This window comes from Prosopis cineraria, unplaced genomic scaffold, assembly GCF_029017545.1.
Source record: "Prosopis cineraria cultivar Desert tree isolate PC_DT_omini unplaced genomic scaffold, ASM2901754v1 PC338, whole genome shotgun sequence".
NCBI classification, from domain to species: Eukaryota; Viridiplantae; Streptophyta; class Magnoliopsida; order Fabales; family Fabaceae; genus Prosopis; species Prosopis cineraria.
In genome coordinates, this window is record NW_026555665.1 from 26901 (window position 1) to 54608 (window position 27708).

The 27708-nt window shown below is 31.7% G+C and overlaps 1 protein-coding gene and 1 pseudogene across 4 annotated transcripts; one reads left to right on the forward strand and one right to left on the reverse strand.

Annotated features, from left to right (window-relative positions):
• Positions 1 to 1357: 1357 nt before the first annotated feature.
• On the forward strand, positions 1358 to 5006 carry LOC129296479 (probable inactive heme oxygenase 2, chloroplastic). Of its 4 annotated transcripts, none has more exons than XR_008589804.1 (6): positions 1358 to 1957; positions 2382 to 2605; positions 3025 to 3132; positions 3416 to 3548; positions 4416 to 4525; positions 4607 to 5006. XR_008589804.1 is itself a non-coding variant. In XM_054935072.1 (5 exons), exons 1-4 carry the CDS (start codon positions 1453 to 1455, stop codon positions 3506 to 3508), a joined length of 930 nt encoding a protein of 309 aa, XP_054791047.1. In that variant the 5' UTR covers positions 1358 to 1452; the 3' UTR covers positions 3509 to 3548; positions 3783 to 4050. The 4 variants fall into 4 exon arrangements, 2 of the variants coding, with proteins under 2 accessions (XP_054791047.1, XP_054791046.1); XR_008589805.1 differs by having other exon boundaries at positions 4454 to 4525; XM_054935072.1 differs by lacking the exons at positions 4416 to 4525; positions 4607 to 5006 and adding an exon at positions 3783 to 4050.
• Positions 4464 to 24912, reverse strand: LOC129296477 (uncharacterized; annotated as a pseudogene).
• Between the last annotated feature and the right edge of the window lie 2796 nt (positions 24913 to 27708).

The following is a 27708-nucleotide window of genomic DNA, read 5'->3' on the forward strand; positions in this document are numbered from 1 at the left end:
TGGCCCAAAAAAAAAAAAGACGTACTAGACAAAATTGAGTGAATGCCATAAAACCTAAAAATAAATCAATATTGCTAGAATCACTCTTCCGTGGGACGATTTTCCTCCGCTTGCTGTTCGGAAACTTGAACTTTGATCTTTGGTAAAGTGAGAGATGGATATTGTTGAAGCACTAATAGAGCTTTGGCCAAACTGATGCCCTGCTCTAACTCCTTTGCAGCCCCCCTGAGCAGCTTAGCCTTGTTGCCTTTCATTCTATTCTTGATGTGTCTCTCCTCCGTACAAACTCTGATCCTATCAAGCTTTGGAATAGCCTTGAGGACATCTTCCTCAAGATTCTGATCATATCTTTCAGGCCTTTTTCGTTTTCTCTCAAAACTCAAAGGTGGAACACTGTGTCATCCTTTCCATGCAAAAGCTAATATGCCTTGGTCCATTTTACTTTACGAGAATTTATTTTCACTTACTTAATTACAATGATCTCTTCCTGTTGAAGACGGCAAGACCGGAGTATTATTAATAAAATTAATACATACATGTATTAAATATAGATAATAATCACGGTAACGTCATGTTTCTCTCATAAAATATTTATTTAATTTTACCTTCTTTTCATTTAGTGCTGGCTGCTGAGGGTAAAATCTAACTTGTTTAATTTTTTTAACTTAATATATGTAGTCGTGGCGGAATAGTCTGTAGTATAGAATATAAAATTTATGGTAAATTACTCCCTTCATTTTAAATTATAAAATATATTTAAAAAAAATTTTATCTCAAAATATAATACACTTAATGTTTCATTTAATGTTTCAATTTCAATAATTACTCTTTCTCTCTTTACAATTAATTTTTGTTTCTTCTCTTTTTAATATATTAAATTATGAGTATTTTTAAAAGTTTATATTTTTGTTTTGAAAAGATAAAGTTGTTAATTGTATTTAATAATATTTATTGATATGTTAGATTTCATCTAAAAGTATCTTGTAATTTAAAATGGAGGGAGTATGTTATATTATTAATGAATTATCAATTATGCCTTTTATTTTAAATTTAAGCCAGTAAAAAGATGAGTTGGTCTGCTTGACTCGCCCAATGTCATCTAGTTAAATTGGAGATTGGGTTGACTCACCGGATTAAGGCAGATTTGGACTGATGGTGCTGGCTAGTATGGGTCCCATGATCTCATGCTATGAAAATGTTTTTGCCCCTGATCACGTGGAGATTATTTCGATTGCTGTTAATTATAGTATTTTTTTAGCGGCTGAAAAAAATTTAGCTATGTTTTAAATATATTTACAAATTGTAAATAACTTGGTTAAGTTCATTACTAATAGAGGCTAGGGTATTACTACTGGAAAACGATATTTATTTTCCATTTGAAATGCTAAGGTGCTAACCCAATCGAGCCGGACAGCACCACCGCAGGACACACAGTCGGCAATATCTGCAGTGATGTGGGTGGCGGCGAAGCTATCGTACGAGCCTCTTCTGCGAGTGCCGTTTTCATCACCTAACTATGTGCAATTGAAGGTGTCCACAATTTCAACTATGAAGGTGAGGAACTTTCAGAGCTCAATTATCTGCTCTGATTCTACCAATTCCACGGCGGTTACTTCGTCCTCTCCACCGATGACGGTAAATAATGCTCCTCCGGTTCTGAAGAAGCGAAAGAGGTACAGAAAGCTTTACCCTGGGGAGAGCACAGGAATCACTGAAGAGATGAGGTTCGTCGCTATGAGACTCCGTAACATCAATGGCAAGAAATACTCTGACGACGATAATAGTTCCGACGTTGCTGACAATAGCAACAGCTTAGAAACATCCAATGGCGAAGATAATGGCAGTGAAGATGAAACGTGGCAGCCTAGTATGGAGGGATTGCTCAAGTATCTGGTTGATAGCAAGCTCATTTTTACCACCGTCGAACGTATCGTGGATGAATCCACAGACGTTTCTTGTGAGTTACTTGTTCCTGACGCCCAACTTTGATCCTTTACTTGCTCGAATTTTCCTATGCAACAACTTTGCTGCTCTAGTCCCTACTGATCCAATCAACCTGTTAGAGCGTTCATCAGTAACCAATTTATCATAGTATATTACAGACATTGTGATTTTAAATGAGCTGAAATCTTATATTAACATAACTTCTAACATGCTTGACACAAGGATTCGATGATAAATGTGTGGTGCATTATATTAGTATAGTGAGAAAATACAAAAGTGAAGGTAAATTTTAGACTGTGAACCTATAAATTACTGCTCTAGGGTACTCGATAATGATACGTTGGAAATATGATTACCTGGAGCAATTATCTCGTCTATCATTTTGTTTAGACCTACTACTAAACCTCAGGGAAATCCGGTTTTTTTATGTATGTCAGATGCCTACTTCAGGAAGAATGGGTTGGAGCGATCGGAAAGCCTGTCAAAAGATCTGGAATGGTTTGGCCGACAAGGATTTATGATTCCAGATGCCAGCTCTCCAGGGCTTTCTTATGCTAAATATCTGGAGGAACTTGCTGAGAATAATGCTCCATTATTCCTCTGTCATTTGTATAATATATATTTTTCACATCTTGCTGGTGGTCAGGTGATAGCAAGAAAGGTATGGATAAAACTCTTCCTGGATTTTTGTCTATGCGATCATTTGTCAAGTTTAGCTTGCAAATTTATGTCATTGTTGTGAATCCATGAGATTTTGGAGGTGGTCTTTTACTGACTCTAAGACCTTCTCGCAGCTTACATATGTAATGCAAAAAATAATTGAACTTTTTACTTATTTAACCGAGACAGGTCGCAACAGAAGCAGTTCCTAGATGCCTGTTTCCACAGATATACATCTGATGCTATCGGTTACAAATCAATGTTTATTTGATTATTCCAATGTAATTACTTGGTCCAAAAACCCTGAAGTCAATCAAGACTGTATCTTTTTCTTTTATGGGAGGTTTTAATCATGGAAACACCATATGTTCATCAAGGATTTCTGTTATCATATTTTCTCTGTCATTGTGCTGCTTTTAGGTTTCTGAAAAGCTCCTGGAGGGGAAGGAGCTGGAGTTCTATAGATGGGAAGGAGATGCATCAGAATTCCTGAAAGGGGTCCGGGAGAAGCTAAATATGCTTAGCGAGGTTAACGTTTAAGATTACTTCTCATTTGGCTTTGGCATCAGTCATCAATGTTAATAATCAATGTTAAATATGCATTCTATAACTAGTCACATTTTTTATGATTTGTAAATAATGCCACTTATTTTTCAAATTTTATGCAATGTACAAGAGTCCACCAACGACAATCAACGTAAACTTCTGTAGATATATAGATAAGAGATGCTTTTGTTGTTGCAAGAGTCCACCAAATTTTATCTAAATGCTTTGTCTTTCTTATTCTTTATCCTGATTCTGGTTAATGCAGCATTGGACTCGAGATGAAAAAAACAGATGCTTAAAAGAAGCAACGAAGTCATTCCGGTTTCTGGGGCAGATTGTTCGTCTGATCATCTTATGAGCAGTTTTCTGATACTTCAATTAACAGCAGTGACTTGATTGTAAGATTCTAAAACTCCCTTTTTTCTGCTTTTATTTATCGTAACTGAAACTTTTAACTAATGTAGCCAAGATGAATCAAGAGGGGCAAATGTTACACTTTTCTTGCCCCCTTAAAATGACGATCGATGTAGTCTAAGAAAATGTATTTTAAATTTCGAGATTGTACAATTATTTTTAATTCTTTAAAATGAAAAGGAAATATTTTGCTTATAAATGGTGATACTGCATATCAGCTCCCAAATATCTAACAGCCGCCGATAGCCAATATGAATGGAATATATTCAGCTGCGAGCACTTCCTTTTCTAGAAAAGAAATTGAACGGTTGACTACTCTCTTTCTCGCGCGCTCAACTTTCATTCTATATTAGCTTTCTCTGTAATGCCTTGTTTCTTTGCAACCCCCCCCTTTTTTTGTAAAGGATCGATCCTGAAAAATTAATGGATCCAAGGCAGTTTATCATTGATACATTTGAGAATTAACAATATTCTGTACAGCCAATAGTTTGAAAAGTTATTTCACATGTTAAGATATTCTATTATCTGAAATATTTTTATATAAAGTAATTATACGAAGAGCTTAACCTTAACACTTGAAAGATTTGTTTTTTCAATTAGTTTATATAAGGATACAATAACTTCATCCTTTTTTTTTTAAGTAAATGTTGCAGGTGGTGGGATTGATTAATGCACTTTGATAAATTACTAATTTACTATTATTCTCTGCAAAAACACTTTGATAATAAATCGTTTTTGATTCTTTGCACTAATTAAATTCTTACGAATTTTTAATCACCAGTGACTTGTTTAACCTGCTGCCGTACTATTTTTATTTTTGCGTGAATGCTAATGCTGCGACCGGAGCTCAGCTCACTGATGACAATTGAAAAGAACCAATTATATACAGTGCACTACATTTAAGGGCTTGAGTCCATCCCAGGCTGAAGAGAACGAGATAACTGGAGAGGCCCATTAGCTGGTGACTCTCTTCGTGTTGCCTTATCATTCTTATCCGTTCGCCCAATAACGAAATGGTCAATGATTTTAACAGTCTGTACAGGGTCCTGCTGAGCTGTGGCTGCCCTCCATTTGCTGGGATACCTTCTCAGATAGCTCAACTGCTCTGCATCTATTGGCTCTCCATCCCAATCAGGGTCTAGTTTCCACTCCTTTGGAACCTGCACTTGTAAAATGGCATGCCAGTTTCATAAACCGAAGAAAGCATATCAAATTCCCACCACAAACTCAAAAAAAAAAAAAAAAAGTAGTAAGGTAACAGAATTTAGAGCTGGTCATTATCATCGTGTTTTAGAAGCTTAAATTAGGTATCATTCGCACGAGAGTGACACCAGTTAAGCAAACTGTGGCTCATTAGAAATGTCCATCTTATACACCTAGCGACTCTTGTGCATCATTCACCTAAGTTTCGAGCAATAACACTCAACTTGTGTTGCTACTAAGTCATGACCAACTCATTTCTCAAGTTTACGACAGTCAGTGAGTTTACGTAGCAAGGCTTTATGTTTGGGACTCCGGAGATTTACACAACCTAACTCAGCCACATGGGAATGCAATTCTGTCATCCATCAATTGGCCTTCTTCGCCAAGAGGGGTTAAAAGAGTATATTGGGAGCTAGCAGCATAGAAGCGTCTTAGTAAACATGGTGCATGCTAATCTTAATCCTGTAAAATTATTAAAAGAATTGAAAATACGAGTTCAACGTCTCTCTGTTTCGTTTCTTCTAGATGGTATTGACCTAGAAGGTACCAGTCAAAGTCGCACCTTATATAAAACAGCAGTTCAGGAAGAATTATGATTTTTTTACCTTATCAACCGCAAGAGTGAAAACTTCAAGGTCGCCATCGGAATTAATATGAAATCTTGTGAATGCCTTGTAATTAGCAATTCGTAGGGATGAGAAAGCTTCATCGAAGTGGATGTGAAACCAATTGATGCAAATGTACAAATAGCTTCCAAACACAAACGAAACAGCTGGGGTTGATAAGACCCAAAAGTACAGGAAGACAGAAGCATAATATATCACAGTGCCTCCTCGGGAAAGTGACTCCATTCCTTCTTGCAGATATGGTTTCGCGTGATAGCCATGACCTGAGAAAATTCACCATGAGTGTTTATATAGTGATCGAGCTCATAACAGTGATAACAATCTAGGGAACCCAGAGAATTTCCTTACTTCGGGAAATCAAATGCAGACATTAAATACTTGATACATGCTGGATAGAGTCCCAATGTCCATTGTTCTATACAAGATCGAAGGCCAGTTGGATCTGGAAAGTGCTCATTTTCCATTGATCGATACCACTGATACAAGGTGTGATGGCCTGGATAAAACGGAAGCTACTTACTACTAAGTATCATGTACCCCAATAAAACTACACAGTAACTATCATAATACATGAAGCATCCAGAATTGTTTTCCATGTTTACTGTTGTAAATTCATGAGCTTGGAGTCAGAACAGTATCCCAAGCCAAAAAAAAACCATATCATAGTCTGGCAATTCATTGCCCATGCACGTATATAATCGACATCAAGTTGTTGATAGCATGACCCAATGGAAAAGGATATTAACGTATTATATAAGCATTCACTATCTATAGTCTCACGAAATGCAGATGAAACATAAATAAATCAAATACACATATTATATCAATATATTTAGAAATGAGAAGGAATGCAGGTAAGCAAATTGCACCCATCTAGAACAGTAACCTTACCGGAAGTTGCCAGTAATTTATGTCTGATACAGGTTTCGACACAAAGTTCCATGAGTAACATAAGAGTAAGTGCGGCAGTTAGGTGAGCAGTGACATGAAGAACTCCAATAATTGCTCGTTTCTTCCACGACACTTTGGGTGGAACAAAAGAATATGCTGCAACTAGCAAAATTATAGCTCCCCCTAGTGATACACAAGAGTTCTCCAAGATACATAAAAATCCATTCCCCACAGTACTAAAGAAAACTCCTCAATTGACTAGAAAATGAATCATCTTGCAGGATGTGATTGAGGTCACACTATAAATCAAGTCAAAGAAAACAGTCACAACTTAATGACATGTAATATCACCTATTCACCTTGTCAGATCTGCAAATATGCTGCCTCTTGCAAGACAGAAAACAAAAGAACGAGACAGACATGGCTTAAAAGCCATGATTTCTATTGGCAGCAAATGCAATGTATCTCAAAATAACAAAGAAAGAAATGGAAAAACTCACTTGGGGGAACATTGAAAAGACCAGCACAAAATATATAATTCCACCAATAACATCAAATTGCCAGTTCTTCGTACGAAATTTTAGTATATTTCCTAAAGCAATCTACACCAAACAAAATATTTTATATAATCGTGTGCTATAATAGAGCAGGAAAGTCGTGAGCAACTATTCAGTATTAACGTTCTACTTACCCTGCTTGAATCATCAAAGGAAGGATATGCAGCTTTGCATTCATAGGAAACCCTATCAAGCTCTTTAAATTTGCGGAAAACATGGGTTGGATGCAGAAAGGCTCCACCGCAGCCATTTATGAGTAGGTGTTGAGGATGGACTTGCCCGTCTGATTTTACACAAGAATGACGCATGTAATGCTGCAAGTCCCCAGCCATTCTAAGTTTACATCTTCCTCTTAAATAATCACAAAATTAGGTGTGAAACATTCTGCCCAGAAACAACATTCCAGTACCAATTAAGAAGCCAACTGGGTTCATGAGTCATGATGATCACAGAGTCACCCTCTTGAACCTTAATTAAATATGATCGCATTAGGGTGTATGCTTAACCAGAGAGTTGGTCAAATAGAGGTGCAAAACAAAAAGTGGACTGTATCACAGGTCGGAGATTCAGAGACATGACCATAACTGGAGGAAATAAAAAAGAACACGTAGGGAGGGTGACTGAGGAGGACATAATGGAGATAGTAATAGCAAAATAAACTTCATTAGCAAACTAGATATTGCAAGACAATATATATATATATATATATGTATGTATGTATGTATGTATGTATGTATGTATGTATGTATGTATGTATGTATGTATGTATGTATGTATGATAAGAGTAAGTGAATTCCTTGGAGGATGGGATACACAGGTGAGTCATACATTATTCTATTATTCAAAAGAATAAGAGAATTGGGGGGGGGGGGGATGTGCTCTTAAGTTAACTAGGCAATGCTAGTAGCACACCTTTTTCACACATTTCACTTTTGATATATTTCACCATCTACGTATTATTAGAACTTATAGCATATTGCATGATTCACAGGTTGCGAATGGTGCTGCTTACTATTCGATTTGATGTATGAAACTCACCATTCGATTTGTTATAAATGGGATTCAGAAGTGTATCATGGAAGTTTTCCTATGTATAGCAAAAAAAAAAAAAAAAAAAAGGGTCAATGATACATATGTTGGATTATGTACCCAATAAACATGTAATACATATATGTATCCTTCTTTGAAATACCAGTCCTTCTAATGCATTGACGTTTGCAAGAAAACCACTATTTTTAGTAAACTGAAGTTACAGAAATTACTCCAAATTTAAATCTCTGAACCTTTCTGTCATTCTAGAAAAATTTACACACTATCACTACTTCAAACAACACTTTATATAATAATAAACAGTAAGCAGAAACTATTTGCCATGAAACGTTCATGATGGATTCCATCAACATGCCAAAATAATGAAGAGAACATGGAGAATGCCTTCTCCGTTATCACCTCTGAAAAGAATTTGAATTCGTATGCATCAATATCACCATGGAGTGCTAGATCAAGCCCTAAAATCCACCATCTTTTAGGAAGTTGCAAAGCAAAATAACTCTTCTTCTGGGGCATGAACCACCCACCTAACCAACTTTTATGATATATACATCTCATAAAGGTATGAAGTCCATCAATGTGTAAATCCATGAAGATTACCACATCATATTGGCATTAAATACAAAAAGGGATCTATGAAAAAGTGAAAGTATATTGACCAAAGGGAAATTCAATGATACAAAAGGGAAATTCCAGCTAAGAAAAAAAGGAAGAAGAAGACAAAAAAGAGGAAAATATGATTCATTGCATTAGTTCCTTAAAACGAGGCAATTTGGAGTGGCTCAAGTCGAGGTGTACACTAACCATGATTTCCAGGAATTATAAAACACTGAGGTCCATAGTACTGCTTCAGTGCATTCCCAAAAGGTACCTGCGGTTTGTTTACAACTATTTGTTTTGGTTTATACCATGGAGGGGGTTGGAGAGCATACTCAAAAGGAATGAAAAGACGCCGTTCATATGTGAATGCAGACTGGTTAGGATATCTAAAACAGAATGGGAAACAATCATTACCTAAATAAAGATATAGTCAGCATACCATAAAAAGTTTATTAGAGAGGGCATAGAACTCATCTGATGCCTTAAATCCTGGACAATCAAAATCGATGCATCATTCAAAATTAAAGTACTCTCACCCTAGGATTCTAGGATGATACATTCTGTTCAAGAAAATGCCATCAAAAACTTATAGTGTAAACAATTATCTGTATTGAATATTGATACCATGACATGCTAACGATTGTCACACAAGTCATAAATTTCTCCTAGCCAATTATCTAGACCGTGCTAAGGTGATGGCAGAGCCTGAAAAAATCCAGGATGACACAGAAGGCTAAGTAACAGAAACTTTCAGAAAATGGCAATATTGGCTTTGTAAGCACAAGATCGTGGTCCTAGAATTGAACCTTGTCATTAATTTTACTATTCTAACCGCATTTGCCTTTAGAAATTTTGTATTTTAACTTGAGTTTATTTTAAGAAACTGATAAGACTCAATTGCTCTTAGTTTCAGATAGACCCACTTTTGCTGCAAAGGCTCATGAGAGGAAACTTAGGAAGATTCAAGAAAAAGGAAAGCAACTTTCTGATGGCAGGGCATTGACCTTGAAACTCCTAACGTCAAGGAGAAAGAAACAAGCAATTAGAGTTGCTATAGGCCTGAGTTGTGAGAGGGTAGTATTGTAGACTGTAAATGTTACTTTTTGGCTTATATTAGTGGTTAGAGTCTCCTAGCAGAAGTGAAGTCTATTAGAACATAAAAGAAGTTTCACATTTAAAGTTTCACATTTGGTGGAATATACTATCCTTAAGCATACTTAATATAAAAAATCTAAAATGGTATCAAAACCATTCGTTCTAGGACCAAAAAAAGACAAAAAAGATAGAAAGAAAAAAAGAAAAAAAGTGAAAGACGAAACATGGAAAAAAGATAGAGAGAGATTAAAAAAGAGATAGAAATGGAGGAGAAGGAGGAGGAGAAGAAATTTAATAGACTCGAGGCCTCTGAAACTAAAAAATGTACAAGCCCAAGTAAGAAGAAGATGATGAAAAAAACAAGAAAGAGAGAAAAGTAGTCAGGGGAATATTAGAACCTAAAAGAAGTCTCATATCTAAAGATTAGAAGATAGATTAGAAATATATAAACTTAGAAAGTATATAACCAAATGGCTTAAGCTACTTTGGTGAAATATACTATCATTAAGCATACTTAATATAAAAAATTCAATAAAGTCATGTTTTGAAATTGAGAATGATAAGGAGAGTTTTCCCTCTCGAAAGCCAAGGTGGGGGTGGAGGAAGATTATCTTTCTTCATCATTTTACAATTTTGTGTTAATTTTAGTGAGTGTAGTTTCTAGTAGACTATTTCCTTTGATTGAGTGTGTTTTCTTATACTGTAACTCTCTTTCCTTCCATTGGGGAGAAGAGTGTTTTAATATTTAACATAATATCAGCATTTTATATCTTCTGTTCTACTTGAGCTCTATCTGTTTCCCAACGTTTACGTATAAGGTACAAGAATAACACATCTTGATAACCCTATCAAAAATCATGTCCAAGAAAATCATGTAAAAACTAAAAGGAATATAATACGGTGCTTTATGAACATATCACAATAACGTTCAAGGATTGTCCAAACATAAGGATTGAAGACCTAGTTTTCATTGCTTGAATTTAGACCTACAATGATTAAAATTCAAGCTTGAACAGAATATTTCTTGATCAAGAACCACCACATCATCCGGTGTCAACTTACTAGTGCCAAGAACTTTAGAGGGTAACAACTGATTATATCATGTAGTCATTATTGACATAACAAATTAATTACAACAACTTACACAAAATCACCTCCAATGAGTAGCAAATCACCACATGGCAAGGTATGCACAAAATCACCTTTCCTTAGACAAATGAAGGGCTAAGCAAGTAGTCGTGTAATAGCAAAAGATGAGTTCCCACCATCACTAATATCAGCCATAAAGTCAAACCAAAAGTCATCCTTCTCATTGAAATGATCATAAAGAATATCACCTTGTCAGTCTCCATTATTAAACTTGCTCATTGCTGCCTGTTGATGAAAATAATAGTTGTCACATCCAAGCAAATACGCAAATGAAAAGGAATTCTCGTAACAAGACTAGGGTTAGATGAACGCAAAGCACCGTTTTAAATTTGAGAATAATATAACATCAATGATTAAGAGAAGGCACAATAAGCATGTTGTTGCGACACTCTTAAAGATTATGTAGATGAAGTCAACTATGAGAGAAATAAGATGTAACTAAAACTTTGACGAAGTTACAGCTTAGCTTGCTCCCAATAGAATATAATAAAGGGAGAATGATAGAGAGATTTTAAAAGGATCAATTAATTCAAGTTAAGTTTCAAGTGTTAAATTTCAAGAATTTGCAACTCAATCTCTCAATTTGCAACTTCGTTATGATGAATTTACAACTTGTATTTCAAATTTTAATAGGAAAATAATTTTCTTTTATTCTTCAACTATATTAAAATTTAAAAAACAAGTTATAAATTTATCACAACGTAATTACAAAATTGAAAAATTGAGTTGCAAATTTCTGAAGTTTGACACTTGAGATCAAACTTAAATTAATTGATTCTTTTAGGACCTCTTTGTCATTTTCACTATAATAAACTATGCAAAGACACATTAAATCTGAATCTAGAGACCCAGCAAGTATATGGCACTTGAAATATTTCCTTCTGACCAATTTACAAACATGACAATTTCATATTTGAAAATCAGAATTGCTTTGTTTTTTAATTTTTTTTAAGCACACGCATCAACCTTTCAGGCATTTAACTTTTTTATTCCTAACGAAGGCGAAAGTCTTGAAACAATGTCATTGGCAATTATATATGGAATTAGTATTTGTTAAAATTAAATCCAATGCAAGAACTTTGGTAACTTAGCAAAAGCCAAAGCGAAGATTCCCAAATATTTCTATGACACAAAATATTAAACCTAATAATATTAGAACATGAAATATAATTCATTATTGACCTTAATGTCAGGTCCCACATCTGAAGGACTTGGGGAGGGTCCTGGCTATATAAGTAAGTACGCTACACACCTCAATGAATTAGCTTTTTGGAGAGAGAGTAATGGCCCCGTGACAAAGTGGTATCAGAGTTAGACCTGAGTTTGCCCAGTTGATGGGCCCCTCTGGTGGGCCACCCATGACGGGGGCGTCACAAATTAGCCTAGGGAGTTGTCAAGTCCCACATCGAAGAGACTTGAGGAGGGTCCTGGTTATATAAGTGAGTGCACTACACACCTCAATGAGCTAGCTTTTTGGGAAAAGAGTAATGGCCTCGTGATATTAAGCTATAAATTAAAATGAGATATTCTCACTGTAACATCCCAATTTAAATTTTAATAGTTAATTTGGGTTAATAGAAATAAAAAAAATAATATTTAGAGGTAAGAAAATTAGTAGGAGATGATTATTAAATCTAACTTAGGATATAATTCTAAAAAAAATAAAAAAATTTAAAATAAATAAATAAATAAATATTATTAAATTATTATTATAATAAAAAAAAGGTAAAGGTTTGCAAAAAAAAGGGGGAAGAAGAAGGAAGAAAACGTGCGGCCGCCTCAACAGTAACAATAATAAAATAATAATAATAAAAAAAGAAGAAGAAGAGAGAGAAAATAATTAAAAAAAATGTGGGACCCACTAAAATTTTTTATAAAAACTCACCTGTTCCTTCATTTCTTCATTCCTTCTTTCGTGCGTGAGCTTCGGCAGAGAGAGCATCTGTGAGCCAAATTCACCGGTGCTGGGTTTTAAGGTAAGAGTTTTTAATAGGATATTTAGGGTGTGATTTTAAGCTTTTTAAAACTAAGTAAGTGTTCTAAAATTTTTTCTTAGTCATCCTTTTTCTTTGGTTTCTGAGTTTGTAGTGGTAGAAATTTAAGATCTGGAAGAGGGATGAATTTATGTTGAATAAATATGGTTTTTGAGGTTGTTAGTAGTATAATAAATATTCTAGAGTATAAATTTATTGGTGATCTTTGAATTTGTGGCTTATGGATCAAATTCTAGACTAGATCTGAAAATATATGTTGATTTATTGAGGTTTAGATGATTATTTGGGATGAGAAATGAATTATTATGGCTATAGGATTATGATTCTAAGCTAGAGACTTAATTTTTAATTTTTGAGTATTTTAGGTACGAATTTATGAAATAAAAAGAAAATTTTGATAATAGAAATTAGTTTAGAAGTTGATTTTTAGATTATTAATGTTTATTGATAATTAAAAGAGGAGTTAAAAATTATACTTAATAGTATTAACTATAGATTTGTATTAAGATTGAGATTAGGAATTATGTTATATTTTTAATTCTATTATTAGAATTATTTTATTAGTTTCAAAAATTGAAACTAATATTTATAAATAATATGTTATTTGTAGATTGTATTACTGGTGAAGATTGTGGTGAGAGAGAAATTTTAAGGAATAATTTATTGAAAAGCCCAAGGTAACCATGCTTTTAATTTGTGATTAGTGTTACTTCTTGTTAATTGGGTGATTATTGAGAAAATTATAAATTTTATAATATTATATAATTGTGCAATATTATTATAAATTTATTTGATTATTGTGGGAGGTGTTAGGAGATTTGCTATTATTGTTGTATTTATGTGCCACGTGGTATGCACCTATTGGAGCTCAATAGGTGGTTTGTAAGGGCTCGGGCTAATCTACCTTTGGCCGGGTAATTTAGCACCGAGTGAGGGCTACGGCTCGAGGTTAATGGAGGGATATAAGGATGGTTGTTTGTGTGTATTGTAATATTTCATATATTTGTTGAAATTATATTATTTTTAATTCTCACTTAGTAAGCACACACTTAACTGTTTGTATACACTATCATAAATTGGCTTTGGTTACTGGGACTTTTGAGTCTCATTATGTGGTTAACAATTTTCAGGAGAAGAGCCAAGAGTGACACGTGGAGGAGTCCCAGAGGCTTAGTGGTATAGATCCACTGTCTCTTTTGGGTATTTAATTTATGATTTATAATGTGTTATATTGCCAATATTAGGACTTTTTTTATGTTTATTGTCAATTATATGAATATATAAATGTAATCATGCCTTTCAAACTATTTCTATTTTTGGTACAATTTGGATGACTGTAATTTTAATATTTGGTTTACTTTGGATTAGTTAAAATGGCATGATTATAAGGCCAAATAACTGGCTTGTGTTGAAAATTGACTAAATTGCTTATTTTACTTGTTGGGAGTATAAGGATGGACAAATGTGATTTAGTTTACTTGTTGGGAGTATAAGGATGGACAAATGTGATTTAGCCTAATGACATGTGGGAGGTAAAAATTTATCTGAAATGTTATAGTGTGTGAGTTAAAGCCAATTATAAAATATTTTATATCGAAATTATTGATATAAAAATGTGTTGGGTGGCAGTAACCCAACTATGGTTGAGTTAAATTATTAAAAAAAAATTTGGTGTGTTACACTCACAATATTATGAAGATGCACAAAAAAAATACTTACATCATACGCATATCAAAACGATCAACAAATACAGTTACTGATACCAAGAGGTCAAATACAGTTTTGAACAAGTCAGCTGATGTTCTACATCGTTTAATATGGAGAGCAAGTAAGCAACTCATTCGTTTACAATTCTTTAGCCCTTGGAGAAGTATTGAAAAATAAAGAAGAAAAAGATAAGTGTTTAATACATACCCAGAATACCAATGAACCATATCCAAAATGTAACACACCAAAATTTTTTTTTTTAAAATAATTTAACTCAACCATAGTTGGGTTACAGCCACCCAACACATTTTTATATCAATAATTTCAATATAAAATATTTTATAATTGGCTTCAACTCACACACTATAACATTTTAGATAAATTTTTACCTCCCACATGCCACTAGGCTAAATCACATTTGTCCATCCTTATACTCCCAACAAGTAAACTAAATCACATTTGTCCATCCTTATACTCCCAACAAGTAAAATAAATAATTTAATAAATTTTCAACACAAGCCAGTTATTTGGCCTTATAATCATGTCATTTTAACCAATCCAAAGTAAACCAAATATTAAAATTATAGTCATTCAAATTGTACCAAAAATAGAAATAGTTTGAAAGGCATAATTACATTTATATATTCATATAATTGACAATAAATAAAAAAAAGTCCTAATATTGGCAATATAACACATTATAAATCATAAATTAAATACCCAAAAGAGACAGTGGATCTATACCACTAAGCCTCTGGGACTCCTCCACGTGTCACTCGTGGCTCTTCTCCTGAAAATTATTAACCACATAATGAGACTCAAAAGTCTCAATAACCAAAACTAATTTATGATAGTGTATACAAACAGTTAAGTGTGTGCTTATTAAGTGAGAATTAAAAATAATATAATTCCAACAAATATAAGAATATTACAATATACACAAACAACCATCCTTATATCCCTCCATTAACCTCGAGCCGTAGCCCTCACTCGGTGCTAAATTACCCGGCCAAAGGTAAATTAGCCTGAGCCCTTACAAGCCACCTATTGAGCTCCAATAGGGGCGTACCACGTGGCACATAAATACAACAACAAGGACAAGTCTCCCAACACCTCCCACAATAATCAAACAAATTCATAATAATATTGCACAATATACAATATAAAAAAAATTCATAATTTCTCAATAATCACCCAATTAACATGAAGTAACACTAATCATAAATTAAAAGCATGGTTACCTCGTGGCTTTTTCAATAAATTATTCCTTAAAATTTCTCTCTCACCACAATCTTCACCAGTAATACAATCTACAAATAACATATTATTTATAAATATTAGTTTCAATTTTTTTGAAACTAATAAAATAATTCTAATAATAGAATTAAAAATATAACATAATTCCTAATCTCAATCTTAATACAAATCTAAAGTCAATACTATTAAGTAAAATTTTTAACTCCTCTTTTAATTATCAATAAACATTAATAATCTAAAAATCAACTTCTAAACTAATTTTTATTATCAAAATTTTCTTTTTATTTCATAAATTCGTACCTAAAATACTCAAAAATTAAAAATTAAGTCTCTAGCTTAGAATCATAATCCTATAGCCATAATAATTCATTTCTCATCCCAAATAATCATCTAAACCTCAATAAATCAACATATATTTTCAGATCTAGTCTAGAATTTGATCCATAAGCCACAAATTCAAAGATCACCAATAAATTTATATTCTAGAATATATATTATACTACTAACAACCTCAAAAACCATATTTATTCAACATAAATTCATCCCTCTTTCAGATTTTAAATTTTCTACCACTACAAAATCAGAAACCAAAGAAGAAGGATGACTAAGAAAAATTTTTAGAACATTTACTTAGTCTTAAAAAGCTTAAAATCACGCCCTAAATATCCTATTAAAAACTCTTACCTTAAAACTCAGATCTCCCGCACCGGTGAAACTAGACGCTCTTTCAGTCTCAGCTCACGCACACGAAGAATGAAGAAACGAAAGGAAACGGGTGAGTTTTTATAAAAATTCAATGGGTCCCACACATTTTTTTTTATTCTTTTCTCTCTCTTCTTTCTTTCTTTCTTTTATTATTATTATTATTATATGTAATGATGGAACGCGTAAACGCCGAAAGCAAAACTCATTTTCTTCTTCTTCTTCCTTTCTTTTTTTTTAAATACCCTTTCTTTTTTTATAATAATAATTTAATAATATTTTTTTATTATTATTATTTTTAATTATTTTTAATTTTTTTAAATTTTAATTTAGAATTATATCCTAAGTTAGATTTAATAATCATCTCCTACTAATTTGCTTACCTCTAAATATTTTTTTTAAATTTTTATTTACCAAAAATTAACTATAAAAAAATTTAAATTGGGATATTACACAAAAAGTCAGGCTTAATTTCTTTTTCAACTTTTCATATTCTTTAATTGGCAAATGATGAGAAAGATCCCACCTATTAATTTTTCAGAGATAAAACATAAATGTGAAGTGAAATAGTGTAAAATATACTTACATCATGTGATATAAAATTATAATGTTGCCTACTTAAATGAGTCACTTAGTTCTTATTAAAGAAAAAATGACTCATTAGAAAGCTAACAATATAACATCAATGACATAAGTAGATAATTTATTATTTCATATATTCTCTATTAGCGCATTTTTGTAGAGAAAAAAAAAATCACCACAGTCGTTTACTTGTCTAGTCTTTATTTAGATTATCATTGAAACTTAAAATCTCGAGCAATAATAGCAGGGCATCAAAGACAACATACAAGTAAGCAAGACATCAGCTGAAAGCTAATTGAATGAAGGGGGAACAGAGAAGCAGAATTTTTATAAAAAAATAATAATCTTTCCTAAGTACACAAAAATTACAAGAAATAACAAACGATTGAAACCATAAAAAACTATATCCATACTTCATTGTACAGGCAATTAACCAAATTCAGCACGTTATAAAATCAACTATAAACAACTACTTACCCTGTTGACCTTTCAACTACATAATTTGCAATGTAAAGTCCAATAAAAGTAGCCCAAAGTGAGTAAATGGGAGATATTTCATCCGAAGAGCCATGGCATAAGTCATTGCAAACTAGCTAGAATAAAAAAAGAGTAAGATTGCATAATGTAGGACGAACCAATGTTGACTTGCATATATGTCATAGAAAAGCGTGTTCTGTATGTTTCACAGTATTGTCAAGTACCTCGCCATAAATAACCCACTAGGACAAAAGAGGATAATTATTTGCTGATCTAACTAGTACAAACCAAGAAGAGCAAACTTGATCCTTCAACTCATTCATCCTGAGAAAATTTTCGAGCCATGTATTTCTCCCTTCCTGACTCCCAAAGGAAAACCAAATAGAATTTCTTCGATCAAGCAGGCTTTCTTTCAAGATGGCATGATTGCCACAGTGACTATAAAATACACAGCATGCCAAACTAATCACCTGTTACCAAAAAGACAACAGAACAATATTGGGGGTTATGAAAATTTAAAGGAAAAAAGGGGGAAAGAAATCCTCCAAATTTACTGCACAGTTCTAAAAAATAGTCAATATTTCTGGTCTTTTTCCAGCGACACGTGAAACAAGACCAATGTACCAGAGGCCAAGGAATAAAATGTGGAAGAATACGAGAAATAAAATAGAAGAGAGATAAATGGTCAGGAACAATGAGAGATTCATCCTCATATCAACCCTCATTGACTGAAAGCTAGGAAAATGATACACGGCTGCCACTAAGATCCAGCCTATGTACCTACAAATCATATACCAAATGATATAATTAACAATCCTGTTAGTTCCTTCTTGCAAATATAATAACATGTAACCGTTATAGTGATATCTATAATCTATTAGAGAAGGTATAAAGCAAGATGACAATAACTCAAGGAAAAGGAGGAAAACTCACCATCAACCGAAATTTGAATAGCTTGGCTGGATAGTCTTCCCTATAAATGGTGATGAAAAGAAATAAAAGAAACCAGATAGACAAGCATACATAGACCACCATTTAACATTGTTATCTAATTTCTCTACAAGAGTATGGTTGTTGTTAGATGAAATGAAGAAAAAGTAGCCCACGGCAATGGCAATAACAGCATGGCAGGAATGCTTATGCAGATAAGGATAAGTGTGGGTTAGAATAGTCCTAATACTCTCTATGTTAAGCGTGTCAAGAAAGCCAGCAGATTGCTTATCGAAGCTTGTTTCGATTTTTAAGATGAGATTAATTTGATTGTGTTAAAAGTATTGAAACAAAGATCGCTTCAAGAGGTAGCATTGGAATCCTCTACATGATGATGGTGAACATGATATAGAAGGACACGGAACACACCGTCGACAAGAAAATTCTCGAATCAAACAGCATTCACGCGAACAACAATGAGAAGCAAGATCAGGAAAGAGATGGAATAGCGTGGATGTGGGAGCATAAGAAAAAACCGACCGATATACTCAGATTGTCTGGGAGGAACATAACGATGGCATATTCTTTTTTGAATCACGATCAAGACCATTGCTTCCCCCAAGAAAGAAAGATCGAAGCAATGTATTTGTTAAAATTAAGCAATTAACATCAACGGTTAGCTTCGATGTATAGCTCTAGTGATGAGAAATGAAATTTTGAGGCTTCTCGGTTCCTATCACGTCTGCAATGTTGCGCGCTATTTTGGACCCCTACATCACTTCCCGGACCGTTAGACTGGCAATTTCCCTAACTATGGAAAGTCTTGGGCCATTGCTTTAGACCAATGCTGAGTAGGCGCGTTTTGGTATTCATTGCCTGAGTTATGTATTATTTTGAATATTTTTAATTACAATATAAATAAAAGCATCCATTTTTATTACTGATATAAATAATTAAAAACATTCAGTCATACAATTCCTTGACTAATATAAAAAATTATATATATTTTTAATTTAAAGCAATATATTAGGTGTTGACCTTCACCTTAGAAACTGGCGGTTAAGTATCAGCAATTTTTCATGTTTTAAAAAAAATTAGATAATAGATCATGTGACTTAATTTTCATGAACAATAAAAAAATACTTTTAAATATTTTAAAGGGAAAACATAATTATTTTGTATTTCAGGTAAAAATAACAAACTTCATATAGATATATTTATATATAATAGAAGAATAACAAGCACTCCTCCAAACTTAATACATAAATATTGTTTAAAGTACTGCAATTTTAGGCTATTCATATCATTATTGATTTCTAAAAATATCTTTTAAAAAATAATATCAACATCATCTCTAAAATTGAGAAAAACTAATTTCTCTTATATCAAAATATTCCATCCCATTATCTCAAATTTCAATCATAATTTTCCAACTAATTCACATTTTTAAATTTTAATATTAAAATTTTGAAAAAATTTCAAGTATCATAACTTCCTCACTCCAAATCCTATTTGTAAAATTAAATTAAATTCTTGATCATAATTTAAATATTCAATTTGAATAGGTTATTTATAATTTAGATATATTGATGATTTAGTTTTTAAATTTATAACATATAAGTTATTACAATTAACTTTTCTTTATCTCTGAATATTCTCACGACTTTTTTACTTTAGAGTGTTCGACTGACAATTTCCCTAATGGTGGATGGTCTTGGGCCATCGCTTTGGACCAATGCTGAGTAGGCTTGATTTGGTATTTGTTGCCTGAGCTTGGTCATTATTTTGAATATTTTTAGTTACAACATTAATAAAAATATTCATTTTTATTACTAATATAAACAATAAAAAACATATAGACATACAATTTCCCTTATCTCAAAATATTATATCCCATGATCTCATATTTCAATCATAATTTCTCAACTAATTCACATTTTTAAATTTTAATATTAGAAGTTTTGAAAAAATTTCAAGTATCATAACTTCCTCACTCCAAATCCTATTTGTAAAATTAAATTAAATTCTGAGGTATAATTAAAATATTCAATTTCAACAGGTTATTTATAATTTAGATATATTGATGATTTAGTTTTTAAATTTATAATATAGAAGTTACTACAATCAACTTTTCTTTATCCCTAAATATTCTCACTACTTTTTACCAAAAAAAATAAATGACATCACCCTTTTTATGACCTTATCCATTAACAAAACTAATCAATTAATTTATAATTTTAAATTTTAATTTTAAAAATCTTAAAAATTTTTAAGCATAAAAACCTCCCCACACTTTAATCCAGTTTGTGAAATTAATTTTTATTCTTAATTATAATTTAATTGTGAAATGTGACACCCCACACACACATTCTTGTGTAGGAATTTCAAGCATAAAAACCTCCCCACATCTCAACTATCTCCATTTTATATGTGTATTGCATGCGAAATGTAGAGAAGTTGGTTTAGTCTGTGCCTTTGTAACTCCTCCTCGCCAAGAAGTAGAGCAAATAACTGCCATTTAGACTTTTAAACACGTGAATCCATGAATAGAGATGATGGGCAGTTGCAACCATTTGTCTATTTTTCAAGATATCAATGCATATTTAGAAAGGAAGTCTATATTTAATGAGAATCCAAAAGGGAAAAAGCAAAGAACAAATCATAGAAGAGGTGATATTTGATTAGTGGGTCACTTCCAATAGATAACGTGCTAAGAGGAGCCTAATTTATAATTTAAAAATCTATTGGTCTAAATATTTAGATCTTGATTGTAATTAGAAACCAATGTATATGTTCGAACCTTTCAAATGTTGTGGACTTGGCCTCTTATGTGTTTTTGTTTTTCTATGAAAGAATGCAAGCCGGTGAAATCTTTTATCATATAAATGTTATATATTTATCTAGATCGATGCTAGACATGCTTATGATTCTCTGAGATGGTTTATCTCACAACTTGGACACCTTAAGTGTTTGCTCAACGAGGTTTTTATGTTCTCATGTGAACATTCAGGTTTGAGTTTATTATCTTGTGTTGTCATTGATATTTTTAATTCTAACTGCTTACTATAAATTTCAAGCTTAGTCCAATTCTCATCTCTCTCTCTCTCTCTCTCTCATGCTAATGCATAATTTGTAATGTTTTTCAACCTAGATATTCAATAGCAAGAAGATGACAAATAAGAGCATGTGATTCAAGATCTTTACTTTCAAAACTAGTGATTGTTAGTCTTTACATTTGATTCATCTTAATAGTATTATCTATTTATATTCAATATTACAATCGAGACATGTGTGTGTGAGAGCAAAATACTATTGTTAATATTTACTTTAGACTTTTGGTATCTCCTTTTAGAAATTAAAATACTATTGCTTCTAACATTGCAAGACAACAACACTTCATATTGTATGCGGGAGTTGTCTTGAGCAAGAAAGGTAAATTCAAGTATGAATTTAACCTAACTTTTAGGCACATATTCTCTTGCACATTGTTTTGATTTAATTCTCATAAGTCTTGAAGTGTTTTTTCCCCCCTAACGTGATTATGGAAAATTCTATATGGTAATTTTCAATACTGTTTAGGACATGAATCTCTTATCATCTTTCATGGTTTAACTCACACATGAAATCATATAGGACCCTATTTATAGAATTATTTTTAATTGGTGAATGTAATTTATGTTATTTATTCCTTCATTCTAATAACTTCATACCCCATAATCTAATAACTTCATAACTCCGTGATCTTTTTCTAGATATAATTAGATATTTATAGTATTTAATCATATAACTATCCACACACACACGACATACCGATACACACACATATAAATATATATACTTTCTAATTAATTAATGTTATTTTATAAACATTTAGTTAGTTAGTGGGTACACACTAGTTTAAAGTATAGAGAAAAATAATACTATAAGATGTGTGAAAAAAATAATTATTGTGAAACGTGAATGGCCACGTGAATGTTAATTAGATAAAGGATCAACAGGAGATTGACCATCTTGCCCCCATTAAAAAGAAAGAAAGAAACCACGGGGACACAAGGTATAAATCAAGACTTGTTATTGGGAAAAATGGAAATCATATCTCAACTTATCACTGTTTTGGTTTTTTTAGGATTTGGTTAAATCTAATTGATATAGTTATATATAAATGAAGTATAAGGAGTATGTTCTGTTAGTGATAAAAAATATCTCCTTGTAATACTGAGGATAGATTGTAAATGTCTCTCAATTAAACTGTATGTGTCGTGTATGCATATTTATTTGAGGAATAAGATCTCAACCTAATCACTTTTTTATTTTAACTATATAATACTGGAGCCTTGCATAGGATTGTTGGACAAAACTCCTTCAAAGATATGTTAACCACGAGGAAAACATATAATTGAAAAAAAGAGAGTCTTATTCAACTACACAATTTGGAGAAATATAATATTGGCATGAAAATATGAGTAGAGCTGGTGAGACTCATCCTCCCAATAGGCGCAGTTCGAGTTAGCAATAAAATGCAGCTTATTTATATGATGGCTTATTTTGACCTATACCGCATAATCCAAACCCACAGCAGACTAACCTGCGAATTAGTGAGTTTGCTTGCATGTTTTTTTTTTTTCATTTTAATATTTCTTGATAAGCAAACAATATAGTTGATAAGCTACATTAGGCATTAAGGACCAATAACTTGGAGATTTTAATGTTTGCTTGATCTTCTCTACATAGTATCATGCATGTGTTATAGGTAGTCAGGAATCTAGTACTTTATACAATAGTTTAATTATGTTTTTTCCTATTCTATAAAAAAATTCTTCTTTTGTGATTTAATATTTTATAAAATTACTTCTATAATTTCAATTAAAATATATAATTAAATTTAAATAGTTAAAATTTGATATATTTATTTTAATTAAAAATGTAAATTATTATTAAAATATCTTATAAAGTGATTTTTCTTCAATTTTTTGTTATAGTTTTAAATTATTCATATAAAATTTTAACACTTTAATTTTACTCATATACTGTTATGTAAATTTTTTATAAATATTAAATTAAACAGTCATTGAAAACTTTGATCTAAAGATAATAAAAGACAAAGGAAGCAATTATTCAATGGTTATGAAAATGTGGGAACATCGTCATCCTTAGCTCCTAGTAAGAGTGTTAGAAGAGAAAGTGTATCAAGTTCTAATGTGCCTACGTAGTCACCACCACCACCATCATTTTAAGCCTTAGGTTGTAATTTAAACATTTTATTATGTTTATTTGTGATGGAGTAGATATTTATTTTGCATTATATTAATGCATTTTGAATTTGTATTGTGTTTTTTCATGATTTAGAAAGAGTTTTATTATTATTTAGATAATTAGTTTTTAGGGAAAAAATATGATTTTTAATTACCAAAAAAAGTGAAAAAATGTAAATTTGTAATTTTTAAAATTTAATATATATATATATATATATTATTGGTAGGTTAGCCCATCAACTTATTGTAGTTAGATTGGTAGAAATACAACTCGATCAAATGCATGTTATGCCAACCCGCACAATCAAATTTGCGATTTGCAAGCTTGCCATATAAGTAGCTCTGAATATAAGAAATCAATTGTCTATTGAGGGAAAGAAAGAACATGTTTAACATATTTATGTTGTGAGGATAAAATCAATGCATGCTTTAAATAAACATTTACACTCGGTGCCTACACTTCTCATCCTTTCTCTCTCCCTCTTCACACTTCTCCAATTCTCCTCCTTATCCCTGATCTCTCCCTCTCCCTCGACCTCTCTCCATTATTATCTACTCAATACAGCCCATAAAAATTGTTGTAACTTGAAATGGATTTGCAAGACCAAATGAAACAATCATAATAGTGGCTATCAGAACATCAAAATCTTAACATGGCGTGAGCAAAAAATAAGCTGGTCCACAATGACGCTGAAGCAAAAATTATCAAAATTCGAAAGTAATAACAGCTTGGTCAAATTATTAAGAAGCAATATATTCTACAATCGAAAGGAAGAAAATAGACAAAGAAACGAAGAGTTAACACACCAAACACATGAACTCCTTGGTGCTGCCGATGAAGAGAATTAAGGGAAGCAAACTCACCCCAAGCATCATCGAGTCTCCTGTAAACGATTAACTTGCGACAAACAACATCATTTACCAGAATCATTAAACAAAAGCCATAATCAACATTGTAATAACTTGATCAAATCAACTCAAAAACCATCATGAATAGCCCAATCAACAAAATTGAAACCCCAAGAAACTAAAATCAACGGCCAAATTAAATAAGAGAAACTGGAGTTTGTCCAAAAGCAAGCCTATCAAAACCTAATTGAAAGGAGGACTATAGAACTACTATTCAAGATCGAGGGCCATAATCCTGACCACCGTGTTAGAGTCACTTGAGTTCAACCTTGATGGAACCCCACAGTGGAAGATCCAGCAAGAAATGGACAAAGATGGTGCAAACTGAAAATGGCAAAGGTGGCAGAAACAACCAGTCAACAAACATCGTTCTACTTCTTCCTAGAGGAGGTGACAAGGTTAGTGAAGTCAGGAGTCTTCAAGGGAAGGCATGGTGAATGTGTTTGTTTAGGTCTTCAAGTCTTCTTGGTTTGTTTGAGCAAAGAACATGTAGAGAGGAAGTGAATGCGTTTGTTAGGATGAAAGTTAAAGAAGACAAAGAAGGGTGGTCAGAAGCTAAGGAGGAAAGAAGACGAAGAAGGAGAAGCAAAGAAAAGTGACACGTGAATTTGATTTGGGAAGAACAAATTAGAAAGCAACACATGTCTAGGTTATTATCACAGAAAAGAGTTAACAATCAATGGATGTATAGATTAATGGTGGGGAAATATTACACTCTTTTTGAAAGTTTCAAGATGAGATTGTTTAATTAAAAAAAAAGTTTAAAATGTCAGGTGCTTTTTGCAAAAAATTTCTGGATATTTTGCCCATCAATCCATTGATTTAAAACAAGAGCCAGCAATGCAACAATATAAAAGTTGTTTCTGAAGAAAAGAATAAAGAAAACGACAAAAGCAATTGTATAGAATAGAACAGTTGCAATGCGTTTTGTGAGGGAGGGCAATTCTGAAGATGTGCAGAATAGAAAGTCCAGTTATAGGATATATTGTGAACATGAATGAGCATGTCTGCCAGTAACGAAGTTGAATTAATTTTCTCCAAACGGTACAAATTAAATGCATAAATAATTATCTCATGGGTGGAGGGGTAAATTATGAGCTCTATTACATGGGTTTAGATATGAATACAATATATATTCATGTCTTTAATTTTCAGATCATAAGAGACAATTAATAGCTGTTTGGTTTGATGTAATGTAAGGGGATTATCTGTCATCTTAATGCATCACAGGATTTCAGCTATTTGGTTGGCACTAAATAAGGTAAAAGGGATTACATCATGTAAAAGAAATTACATCATATGCTATAAAGAGGATTACATCAATAAACCTATGTAATCCTTATTACAACCACATTTTATATTAAAATACCTCTCCTTATATAACATACTAAACAAACACATGTAATCTATATTACATTACTTTCACTCCCTAGCGTTACATTACATTGCATTCTCTCTTGAACCAAATAGGCCATGAATGTTGACTAAGTCCTAAATCATCGACAAATCATTATACACCCTATGCTCATTGGCATGTTGATAACTACTTCAATTTTGAAAAATATAAGGCATTACAAAATATATTAAAAATTATAGAACATTTTTTATAAGAAAATGCGTTAAAAATATAAAGCGTTTTGGATCTTTCAAGGTATAATAAACAAGACTTTGAAAAACTATTCTCAATCAAGAGGCATAATGAATAAATTTTTTTATTGAGACACTCTATTTAGTAAAGATAAATATAAATATAGACTGTTAATTTTAAAGATAACTAACTATTCCTCCAATCCAAGACTATAAAACATTACCGGGGAAGATTCAAATTTTAAAATATAAAATATTTTAATAAAAATAAAGTTTTATTAACAATGCTCTTCAAAGATTACCTTTCATTATATTCTATCTCTTTAATATAATTTTTTATAAACGAAATATTAAATAAAAAATATTTTTAAAAGTTTATATTCTTGCTTTGGGATAAAAATTGTAATGTATATTTAATGAGCTTTATCTTATATGTGATTTGTTTAAAAATATTTATAATTAAAAATGATAAAGTAATTCATTGGGGTGCATTTCAATGAAAAGTACTACCCTAGTCCCAAACTATATGACAATTTAAAGGTATTTTGTTGCACAAAAATCTAGAATAATTTGACAAAAATAAATTTTTATTATAATGATATTTTTTAATATTATCTTTCAAATAGAAAGATAATAGAAATGATTGCATATTTAAAAAATTGAGAAAATTGGCCCAAAGGCCAGAATATAATTATTGCCCAAAAAATATAAACAAATTTTTTGAAAATAAGCAAAGTATGGCCGGCTCACATCTTAACAGATGTTCATATATATCATTAATATAAATCCGTATATCATTGATAAATATTATTAATAACAAGATTTCAACAAAATTTAAAAAGTTTTTATCATTGATATACAACATTATAACAATAATAAATATTAAACTGGCCACGATGCAAAATAAAAAAATGTTAGGCTATTATAGTAATTTAATCCCATAATAATATAGACTATATTTACAAATCTCTCTCTAAAGTACTCTCTCCGTTTAAAAATATAAAGGTTTTTTAACTGAATCTCACCTCTCAATAAAATAGTTATTTATTTTCAAATAACCTTATTTTTTTATATTTATTCCTATTAAACACCCTATAATAAATATAAATTCATTATCAGGGACATTTTTACAAAAAGGCAATAATTACATTTTAAAAGATACTAAAAATATCTTATATTTTTTAACATCTAACTCCTCAAAAAAATACCTTACATTTAGGGAATATATTAATTAGATATTTTTAAAAATTTATATTCTTATCTTAAAAAAATTTATAAAATATTATTATTAAACTACTCAATGAAATAACATAATTTTGTGGATGTTTGACTTGTTTGTTTATTTTAATATTTAAAAATAAAATAATTGAGAGATGGACATCTTGCTAAAAAAGAGGTATTATTGCCTGAAGAAGCACCGCGTCCGCAACGGCGATAAATTCAAGGGGTCTTACTTGTACGCCTGCGCTAGTGTCCCTTTTTTTGCATATTTCAGGATTTAATAAGAAAGAATGATAATTAAATCTTAAAATATTAAATTAATACAAGTTAAGTTTTTAACAAATTTTTTAAAACA

Coding starts and splice junctions, on each gene's coding strand:
- LOC129296479 (XM_054935072.1), top strand. CDS start 1,453: ATGTGGGTGGCGGCGAAGCTATCGTACGAGCCTCTTCTGCGAGTGCCG. Junction 2,606..3,024: donor GTCAGGTGATAGCAAGAAAG/GTATGGATAAAA, acceptor TGCTGCTTTTAG/GTTTCTGAAAAGCTCCTGGA. Junction 3,133..3,415: donor AGCTAAATATGCTTAGCGAG/GTTAACGTTTAA, acceptor TGGTTAATGCAG/CATTGGACTCGAGATGAAAA.